This window comes from Helianthus annuus, chromosome 15, assembly GCF_002127325.2.
Source record: "Helianthus annuus cultivar XRQ/B chromosome 15, HanXRQr2.0-SUNRISE, whole genome shotgun sequence".
NCBI classification, from domain to species: Eukaryota; Viridiplantae; Streptophyta; class Magnoliopsida; order Asterales; family Asteraceae; genus Helianthus; species Helianthus annuus.
Genome location: NC_035447.2, coordinates 3,750,222 through 3,761,952, shown reverse-complemented (window position 1 = coordinate 3,761,952; position 11,731 = coordinate 3,750,222). Strand labels below are relative to the sequence as shown.

At 37.3% G+C, this 11,731-nt stretch overlaps 1 protein-coding gene across 2 annotated transcripts; it reads left to right on the top strand.

The window, feature by feature from the left end:
- The first annotated feature begins 360 nt into the window (after positions 1–360).
- LOC110910143 (RING-H2 finger protein ATL17) lies at positions 361–1,760 on the top strand. Of its 2 annotated transcripts, none has more exons than XM_022154858.2 (2): positions 361–487; positions 986–1,760. In XM_022154858.2, exon 2 carries the CDS (start codon positions 994–996, stop codon positions 1,600–1,602), a length of 609 nt encoding a protein of 202 aa, XP_022010550.1. In that variant the 5' UTR covers positions 361–487; positions 986–993; the 3' UTR covers positions 1,603–1,760. The 2 variants fall into 2 exon arrangements, with proteins under 2 accessions (XP_022010550.1, XP_022010551.1); XM_022154859.2 differs by lacking the exon at positions 361–487 and adding an exon at positions 848–909.
- The last annotated feature ends 9,971 nt before the right edge of the window (positions 1,761–11,731 follow it).

The window sequence follows — 11,731 nt, the reverse complement described above, 5'->3', positions numbered from 1 at the left end:
CGGCCCCAAACAACCTAACCCAATAATTATGCCTATGGCCCACGGCCAAGTGGCCCAATCTCTTTTACTCTCGGCCCAAGAACCACACCCGCTTGTCCCTTTTTCCTAGCTTATGGAATAATGTTTTGAAACATTGTAATATTGTTATTAATTAAATGGGTGAGCGTATAGATAATGATCCATGTTGATATAGTATGTTGATTGTGTATTAGTATATGGAACTCTAGCCAAACCCAACCGACCTCCCCCTCATGGCCCAAGAAGTGCGGCCCACTCAAAAACCACCCCAACCCTTATCCTTTTAAGATTACGTATGTATGCATGAATCACTTTAATTCACAACAAACTCTTCCACTCTACGACCCTAATTGCGAAGACTTTATACCCTCCCTCTACCTCTCTTCGATCTGTTTACGCAAGTAAGGAGCTCAAAGGACTCCAAGATATTTTCGGCTTCAAGTCCACATCCAAACCTTTCATTCACTAGGTATCGCCTCTTGATATTTGTTAGTATAATTCTAGAAGTTTAGACATGTTTTCGGTAGTTAAATCTCGGCTAATGCGGCTGCGTTAAATCTCGCCTCTTGATATTTGTTATAATTCTAGAAGTTTGACCCGCTTTTTTGGAACAACGACTTTCTTGGTTTTTTATTTTATTTTATTTTATTTTATTTTTTAAACCTCTCCAAGCTCATTATTTCGACCGCCAATAAATACGTACTAGTGAAAAACCACTTAAAACATGTATTTATAATGTTGGAAGTTGAATCACCTCTTATGCATGAGATTGACGTACGATAAACATGCAAAGCATTTAATATATATATATTTTTTTGAATTTCGTATTTGAATTATTTCACATTCTTTAACTTGGTTTCCAAGTTATGTATGTAAACTTATAAATAGATGGTATGTATGAACTTTGAGTTTTTCATTCATCCAAACAATTCCGATTCATTAATCATCTCCGATATATTGCCTGCAGATAACTCCATGTCCGCATACTCTCCGGTCATGGCCCCATGGCGGCCCTACAGTGAACATCACGGCGGCATACCTGACGCTGTCTTGGTTAAAATCTTGCTTGCCATATATATCAGCCTTTTCGTCTTCATGTTCTTGGGGAGCTTCTTCACCCGGCATCCTTATTTCCGCAACAACCACCGCAGTTCTTCAAGTGGGCTCAACGCTTCCGTATTGAAGTCACTCCCCCCTGTATTTGTTTACTCCAAAACCAAAACCAATGTTGTGGAAGATTGTGCTGTCTGTTTGTCGGAGTTTGAAGAGAATGACAAGTGTCTGGTTTTACCCAATTGTAAACATTGTTTTCACAGTGGCTGTATTCACATGTGGTTTTCTAATCATTCAACCTGCCCGCTTTGCCGCTCACATGTTGTTATTGTGGATCAAGTAACAACGCCTCATCCTACTACTGCTTCATCTATCCAAACAACAACAACAACGTCAGAACCAGCTGTAGTTGATGTTAGAATAGACATTGTGCCTGTTGCTAACGAGACGGAGCCAGAGAGTCGGATCACGAGTCAAGTTGAAGAAGAAGAAGAAGAAATTAGTATTAACATGAGTCAGTCTCTTGTTTGATTAATTTCGTACAATTACAAATACATACCAATAGTCTAGTCTAGTCTTTTGGTTATATATATAATTATATATATATCGAATGCTTTCAGCTTTTGTATTATGATGTAAATAGCTAAATGTCCTGATAAGATATTGAATATTAATGATGTTCTTTATTTTATATTAGGGTACGTTTAAATGTTTTCCTAGCTTTTTTTAGTGATGAGATAACCATGAAGCAGCTTGCCATTAATTTAATTTATGATGTGGGTATTAATTATGCTAATTACATCACTAAATGTTATGATGGAAGAACAACTAAATATGGTTCAGTTCAATGTCCTATGATCATTTTTTCTAAAGATAACATAACTTTTTTCTTCATTATTTTGAACTACCGGTAATCGTATATGGATAAGTCAATTTTAAAGACTTTAAGTGAATAGAAGAAAACTATTTGATATGTTTTTCTAATTTAAAATACTAGGTTGTGGAACCCCTTGTATTACACGGGTTGAATAAAATAAAGGGGTAATCACGAAAATAGCCACCATTTGGTCAATTTTTCGAAAATAGCCACCATTTGGTCAATTTTTCAAAAATAGCCAGTTGACACCCCATAAAATGCCGTTTCACGCATCCCCACCCGGCTCAAAAAAAATCCTTTCAAGCAACCAATTGTTTTTTGCCACCTGTCCATTTGTCCCCCTAGTCTCTTTATATTCAGACAAGCAAGCACGTGATCTGCCAAGATTCTCTCTGAAACAGCTTCAGTGTGTGTTTGTGTGTGAGAGAGAAACACATCCATCTCCACCGCCACCATCACCATCACCTCCACCGCCACCATCACCTCCACCACCACTGCTCCGCCTCCTTAACCCATACCCACCTCCACCAAACCACCATAACACTACAACCGCCGAACCAAAACGCCACCCCCTTTTCCTCCTTCCCTCCTCTGCCGATAAACCCACCATCACCAAGCACCACCTCCCGTTAAAGATCAGTGTTTTTGAGAAAGAGAGAGAGAGAGAGAGAGTACTGGTTTTGAGAAAGAGAGAGAGAGACAGTACTAGTTTTGATGGTGGCGGTGGATTGATGGTGGCGGTGGAGGTGATGGTGGCGGTGGAGTGATGGTGTGCCACGAGCCGGCACAGGTATGCTACGAGCCGGCACAACACAAGGTTCGAGCCGGTTCAGGTATGCTACGAGCTGGCACAACACAAGGTTCGAGCCGGTTCACCTGCTCGGAGCCGTTTCAGCTGATCCGAGCAGTTTGTCGGACACGTGTCTCCATCAGATTGGTCATCGTTGAAGGAACTCCTTGAGCCGGTTCAGTTGACGGTGCCGGCTCGTGGAGCCGGGTCAGTTGGCCAGAATTGAAAAAGCGGTGTGGTCAAGGCTAGTTTCGTGAATTCCCCTAAAATAAATCGAGCCAACCGATCCAAACCGAACTGAGCGGACCTTTGCTCGTGCTTGGTTCGTTTACAAACCGAACCGATCTGAACCGAGCATTTTTTTAATCGAGCTGAATCGAACGAGCAAATTCCGAGCATTTTCCGAGCGAGCATCGAACGAGCGTCGAGCGCCGAGCAATTTGAACAGCCCAACCCGGTGGTAAAATTTTGTATAACTTTTAGTAGTTTACGAAATTAAGGCTTATGTGATTTATCTGACTTCATCAATTATCTAAACTTTTTATATAAAGAGAGTGGTTGTTGTAACACGGAGTTGTGGATCTAGATACCCTTTAACTTTAATAATTACAGTCACAATCCTTTATTTGTAAAACACATTACATCTTACGTCCTTTGACCCTAACCTGATTAAAATTTTTAGTTAAATATGGCGTGTATCTTGCACATTAGGGTAGGTTAGTAATTTCACCTCTGGTTCTTCCCCCTTGTAAACTCTCTTCTCTCTCACACCAACCACACTAAAAAACAGGGTATACTTCACACCAGAAAGATACTATTCAACAATTTAGACATTCAAATTCAACATCCATTTCATCACCCAAAACCCAACTCAAATCACATCAAGTTTCAATCTTTCCATCACTTTAACGCCTTTTCTGTCAACAAAATCGTCACTAAAATCAACCCTTAAAATCCCAACTCAAACCGCATGAAGTTTCTGGTTATTATATCAAACTAGCGGTAAGACCCGTGTGCAAACACGGGTTGTTTCTTAGAAAACCATGCATAACATATATTGACAGAGAGTAAAAAAATAATTACTGCAGACTTACAAAATAGATATAAATTAATGATCGATAGCTTTATTCAACAGCAATTCCATTATGTTGAGAGCAAACTACTTTACAAAGTTACTTTAATGATAGGGTGACTTAAGATTTTGTAAAAATGTTTGTTTTTGTACTACTTTACAAAATTACATAGAATTCAAGAAAACGAAACAGCAAATTAAACAGATATTGAGTTATTCAAAGTTCTGTTGAATACTAAATGAGATGTTGACCAAAATTAAAACAGATGTTGACAAAAAGTTAATCAGATGTTGACCAATAGTCAAACAGATGTTGACCTTAAACAGATGTTTGGTTTAACGCCACAGATCTGTTTATGGTCAAACATCTACTTAAGTCCAAATATCAGATATAGAAGGCCAAACATCTGTTTAAGCCAAAACATCTGTTTAAGGTGAAACATCTGTTTATGACCAAACATCTGTTTAACCACAAACATCTGTTTCTTAGAAAACCATGCATAGCCCATATTGACAAAGAGTAAAAAAATAATTAGTGCAGACTTATAAAATTGATATACACTAATGGTCAATAGGTTTATTCAACAGCAATTCCATTATGTTGATAGCAAACTACTGTTGTCTATTAACTGTTAAAAACCTCTGTTGCTTTCCAACAGACTTTACTAAAAAAAATTATCCATTATCTCCAACAGAGCTTGCCATATGGATAGATAGTAAACAGATATGCATGTTAGTCAACCTATGTTAAAAAGGCCAGTCAACAGAAATTACAAAGGTTGGTAAGGTTGGTAAACAGATGTTAAGAGAATAATGTTATTAACAAAGAATTTAGTACTCTCATTAAAAATGAGAGCTGCAAACACGAGTCGTTTCTTAGACAAGCATGCATAACACATATTAATAGAACATATAGATACGTGCATAGATATTGTACCAAAACGTGTTATCTATTATAGCTAAAAGACAACTATAAACATAGAGTATCGGTTAATATATCAATTAAATACAATTTAACTGTTTACCTAAAAAGACAATATAAACTGTTTATAGACATACGTACTTCATAGAATTTGAATACAACTTAAAGTTCAACAAACGATAACTACAAAAACACAATCACCTGCCTCAACAACTTTCAGCAAAACTAAATCAAGGAATCAGCATATTTTAGAAATCAGCTTTTCTTTATTCTCTCATCAACATTTCCCGGATTTGCCCTTTGAATTGGAGCTCAAAATCCATAGAATCGGTATCATCTTCATCCCTATCAAGCTGAAGGTTAAAAAGATCTTGGAGGTCAACTGGATTCAGACCAAGTGCATTCTCCCTTGATATCTTTTCAACACTACCATCAGATTTCATCAAAGTCAATTCATGGGTCTGTTTGTCAGACTTCCACTTTAGTATTTTTGGGTCTGATGGGTTTCTTGGGAGAAGTTTTATTTGAGAGGAATTTGGCGATTGAGGCCTGCTTGCCAACTTCTGAAGTGTTTGAGCAACTTGAGCTTGTAATTTCAATGAAGCATCATCCAATCCATATCGTAACTGATTTTTGATAGACTCTTTTCTGTGCTCAGCATACCTATTTTCATCTTCCTCATCCATCAGTTGTTGTCTTTTTCTTTGGTTCAAGGCAGCAATGGATACATCTGCTGATGAGAACAACTTTTTAGATGTAACGGTCTGCTGACGTATAACAGTCGTTTCATCTTTGTATATTGGCTTTTTAGGAAGGGATGGATCTGTCTTTCTTCGCTCTTCTAACCTACTGTAAGCTAGATCAATAGACAACTTAGTCCATTTTCCAATATGTCTAGCAGTCCCAACCTTAGCTACTACAAGTTCTGCCTTCATTCTCTTATACTTCAACACTTCATCCACTTCAACCTTTTTGTATTGTTTCCAGTTGGGAGCAGATTTTGGCATTTGAGGATCTTTATTCATCTTTTCAATTCTATTAACTTCCTCATTAAGAGCCTCAAGGGGCCAGTCTTTGAAATCAGATCTGTAGGCTTCGTAGGGCTTGGTTTCCATGATAGTGTTCAAGAACTCATTTCTTAATGTCTTTTCTAGCTCAGCATTTGGTGACCGATTTGACATATTCTTACTCAGGTCTCTAGCAAAATCTTCCAGCTTCTTGACTTCACCAAGCCAATGTTGCATGCGAGCTGATAAATTAATGTCTCCTAGCCCTTTACACTTTTCATTTGCCTTATCTTCTGCTTGCTTGCCCTTTAGCTTCAGATATTCATAAATATTCTTTGGAGTTTCAAATCCCTGAAGAGATGGGAAGGTTCTTTTCGATGGATCATCCTCTGTGTAAAATTGAGTCATTTCATCTTGAACTGCAAGCAGTTCCAGAGGGAAAGTTACTGCCAATAGGTTGATCTTTGTTGATGAAGGTGGGACGAATGGTTATGGTGAACTTTGAATGAACAGAGTAGCTGATAACGGAATTGGTGCGGGTATATCTTCCTTCTCTTCTTCTATAACAATCCTGAACCGACACACTCATAATTTTTCCGACACCCTAATATATCTTAAAATATCCTAAAATGTCTTTAAATACACCCCGTATGTGAAAACCAAGCCCGAAATATAATATGACATTAAAAATAAATTAAAAACAAGAAATATTAAGTTGAGGCGGGCTGCGTAGAACCCACCTCAATCTTACGTGGGCGGTATTAAGGTTGGAACCTAATTTCGTTAGTTTTCTTTAGTTTAGGCGGGCCGCGTAAGACCCCCGTTTAGTTAACGCGGGCCGCGAAAGTCTTAGAACGCGGCAGAACCCTGTGCTAACACGTGTCCCCTGCGTGTTGAACCTATTGGATGACCCGGACGAGCTACGCATTGACCCGGGTTTGACGCGGGCCGCGTAAGCCCGGTGTTGTCTTTTACGCGGGCCGCGTAAAGGTGGAAATCAAACCCTATATAAGGAGGCATCGGGATTTCACTTTCCGTCGCTCAAATCTTTCTTTCTTACTTAAATCCTGAAGTGTAGGAATTATACTCAGGTATAATACCCCCCTAAATAGCGAGGTTCTGCTACGATGTAAGTATCATAACCCCTGGAGACGTATTAGATACTCTGCCCGATTGATCTAGGGTTCCGTATCGGCTGTCGTGGTTCTGCCCGACATAGTTGTTGGAATGCCGTCTCAAGGAGGGTATTACTAATGTTAAAATGGGTTATTATACTAACACACGTGCATTTGTGTAATTTATAGATTATCACCAGGAAACCCTGAAGGATAATCTAAGACAGCAATGTGAGTAATCCTCTTTTTTGTTAACTATTTTTACAAAACCCTAAACATCTTTCCATGCGAATAACAGTTATTGAGTATTTCTAAGAATACAATTACAGTCGGTAAATTTGGGGTTTTGTATACAAAATTTGTTACCACCTGGTAAAGGAGTAACATGACCATAAGTCGTAACGACATTACCGTGTGGTGCTAATTGATATAACTTGGAAACAAATGTAATTGCGGATGCGCTCTCAATACTGCTTAATGCGACTTTTTATTTAAACTTGATTAAACTGGGATTCACTCACATGTATTTCCCACTGACAAAATGTTTTTAAAACGCGTTTCAGGTAACAAAATGTGAAAGCCAAATAGAAGCCAGCTGGACAGCACTGGAGGCTTGGAAAAGTGGCAATAAAGTTACCTAAAAGAAATAGATGTTTTTCTTAAATAAAAAATATGATTTATTCCTATGAAATATGTGTACTGAAAACTTGGGTTTTACCCATGTGTTTAATATTATGGAAATGTGGTATTTTACTCTGATTAAATATTTCCTAACTACGGTCCTGATGAAAAATTCCGCTGCCAAATTAGACAATAACAAGATACCACCGAAACTGGCTCACGGCCGCCCGTTCCCGGGGATTAGGGATCGGGGGTTGTGACAGAAGGTGATATCAGAGCTGTGCCACTGATTCAGCCACAGAAGTGTTCCGCTGACACCACAATTCAAAGTGTTAGGAAATAAATTATGGAAATACGTGTATAATTGTATTTTCTTGTTATATGTTATATGACTATCTGTTAGTTTACAGTATGAGCGACCAAGGACCATCTGACGCGTATCGTCAATTGTCTGGTTCGCCTAGAAGCGAAGGCACCTCCTCTTCTCAGCCTGCCCTCACGGGGTACTCTGCTGATACAGAAGAAGGAATATTCGTGTTTAAGGCTCAGTCTGAAGAGCCATTTCCTCAGAAAAAAGAGGGGATGGTTCAGTAGGGGAGCACATGAGCGTAGAAAGCGTATGAAAAAGTTACAGGAACAGCGAGTGTTAGCCGCAGCCAAAAGAGAAACCGATGCAAATGCCCAAGATATGCTTAATAGGGGTATAGCCAATATCCATATATTAGCAACCACTGCAGCTGGCCCAAACCTGGAACAAATGCTAGCCCCCCAACCACAACCACCAATTCCTGATCAACCCATGGAAATAGAAAACCCTGAAAACCAAATAGAAATGCATGATTTCAACCCGGAGGAGATACCTAGGGTACCTGCACCAAATCCCCTAGACCCGAACAATTACGACCCCTGGTGGGACGACGTTAGGGACTATGTGCAACGTTACCCGATACAGGAAAATGTGCCAATGCCCAACCTAGGAGCCTACCCAGGGTTAGATCCTCAAGATCCCTAGTATGATAATGATGCATACATTAGGGAGATCTTAGAGAATCCTTACCCATACTAGGCCCCATACCAGGAACCCACACCCCAGATTCCAAACCCAGTCCTAGAACCTGCACCCCCAATGAGTGTAGAAAACGTACAAGAACTTAGGACTTCCGGTGAGGAAATTTTAGAAAGCAGTGAGAGAATGAGACAAGTGGGAGAGCGTCTCGTATGGAAATACGACGAGCGCAATATGGATTTTTGGATGAATCCATATTCTTAAATCGACGGTGGAAATGGTAGTAGTAATAATATAATATAATAATAATAATATATGTGTGTATGTGTTAGAAAAAAAAACTACGGATGCATACTACTAGTATTGTAGCTTTACATTTCAGTCGTTATTGTAATTTTAATTTCAGTACTGGTGTGTAATAGATGCATACTATAAAGAAAGAGTAAAAGTCGCAATGTTCGACGTTTTTGATCAACCTGTGTGTTGTGTGATCGGTTGTATTAAATATTATTTTGTGAGATTAATAAGTAGCAATTGTTTAAAATTCAGATGGACAACGAAGTGAATCAGGAAAACCATAATGATAATATCCAGAACGAAAACCACTCGAATAATGATAATCCGAATAGCGAGAATCCGAACAACAATAACAATGGAAACCATGTGGATAATAGTGCTATCCAACACATAGTGGCACAAAGAATTATAGATGCAATGCCATTTATTATCTGTGACAACTGGCAAATAACTGATAATTCCGTACAATCTAATCACTATTTATATTTCTATATCTCGTGCATTTAGCGTAACTTAATTACGTAACTGTGTCGTATACTGGATGACAGTGTTTGGACAAGAAAATAAAGCTAAAACATATGTTGGTTTTCGCCATATTGCGAAACCAAGCAAACAATGTCCTAAAAGTGTTGGTAGAAAGTGTTGCGTGCACTATTCACGGTTACACTATTCATGCCAGCAAAACCGTGAAAATAGAACGAAACACTCAAAAACGACACACGGATAACATAATTGAGTCCATTATTATAAGAAAATACTAATACGAAAGCATATCTTGCAAATATACAAGACTTTCCGGTATAACGCCCTAATTGCAAAAATGTCCGTTTCGACCAAAAATATGACATTTTAACTCGTCCGAAACCATATTTAGCATTTCCGGAACTCTGGAATTATGGCAAATGATATCAAGCATATGAAAACAATATATGTATGATAACGGGGTGTCTAAAATCATAAGCTTCCGATATTATATCGCTATGCATTAAACTAGTTCGTTAGCGAACCGACGAACTAGCAAGCGATATTTCCGCCACTATAACAACCAAATGACAACTCTAGTGAGCTAGTTAAGCCATATTTGGAACTTGGAATTGCTTCATACATCACTTAGACGTGAAATAACAACTTCCGACAACGTCCGTCGGTACGCCACAAAAGTGCCGTAAACCCACCGACGACCAAACGAAAGGCATCCAAGGCATCAAAACATGAATTTTTACTAGTTTGGTGAACTAGTTAATATTAATTTTGGTTTCGAAACACTAATTACCCCCTAATGGTGAAAGATTAACCCTAATCACCATACTTAGCCTAATTACCAAAATATCTTCATTTTTAATAACTTTTATAAAAAGTTACACTTTACCCCCCCCCCATTTATATGAAATGGGTCAAGTGGGTCCCACCCACTTTAATTTTGTTGAAAATTGCAAGATTTCAAGTATGGTGTTAAATATATGAAGCATGGTCTTGGAAAATATGATGGCCATTAAAAATAAACAAGTAACCAACACCATTTCCATAACTTTTCACCATAACTTTCAAGCTTCAAAACCCCCATCCATGCTTCCTTATTCACGGCTCAAAGACACCACCATTTACAACACCATAAATCACCATTAAACACCATAAATTACCCACATTCAAGCCATTTTAAAGTCATTAATGCAAGGGTTAAGCATGGAGCTTCATTAAGGACTTTCTTTGGAGCTAAATCACTTCTTAATCACATTGTTTAGCTTGTGCAAAGTTGTAAGCCATCTTTTACCAATTTTAAGCTTCTTATTATGTGTTGATTTAAGAAGTACAAGTTGATTATCTTGAAAATTAAGAAAAACATAACCAAAAACCCTAATCCCAAACTTATTAATCTACTAATCATGATTGGTTATATGATTATTTGTGTAGATTAGTGTAGTTAGTTGATGTAATCTTGATGATTATGTTAATTTCGTATAGATTAGTGGTTTAAAGTTTACATTTATGATGATCTTGTGATTAACTTTATGTAGTATTTTAGATTAGTGATAATCTAGTCATGTTAGACTTAAAAATGTGATTTAAACATATGAATGTTTAAATCACACAAGATCATCAACTTCAAATATTATGAGCATGTATATGTAAATATGATTAAGTAAATTTTAAACCAAGAATAACCATGTGACCAAGTCTTAAAAACAGTAATGAACTTGATTTTTACATGAAGCAAGCTTATGGAAATTTCTAGTTTACAAAGTGTAGCATAAAAGGTCTTGAGAATTTTTTTTACAAAAGAATGTGGATTTTTAAGAATGAAAAATAATGAGAATCAAGTTTATATAACAATGAACTTGAAAAATGGTTAATTTAAAGTCTTGGATAGATTTGTGCAAGTAATATGCTCATAAGAAATTGAAGGTAAAATTTTATGATTAATGCTTGAGAAATGATTTTTGGAAAGCTTGATGAATTAATGATGATTTGATGATTTAAACGCGTTTTGAAAACGTAGGAAACGTCATAGTTTAGGGGAAATTATGGCGAATTTTTCTAAAAATCTAATCGCGATTAAAAACAGGGTTAAAGGGTGATTAACAAAGTTAATCGCGATTAGTGGTCTTAAACGTCATTATGGAAACTTTGATGGGAATATTTAAAGTTTAAATATTCAAGAAGTTCTTATGAACTTAAATTTATTCTTAAAAAAATAAATGGGTAAAAATATAACAATGTGTAAATATAATTTTTGGTAAGAAAAATTATATATTTTCGGAAACTTGCTAAGTGCTTGCAATGTGTGCTATGTATGTGTATGTATTAGATACCTATAGGGTGATCAAAATAAATACACGTACATGTTCCTACATGGTCCAAGAAATGCTAGTAAAATCAAATCGGACAATTAAATAAAATGGCCGAAATGGAAATACATAACTCTTGATGACGACAATTTGGGCGTATCGACATC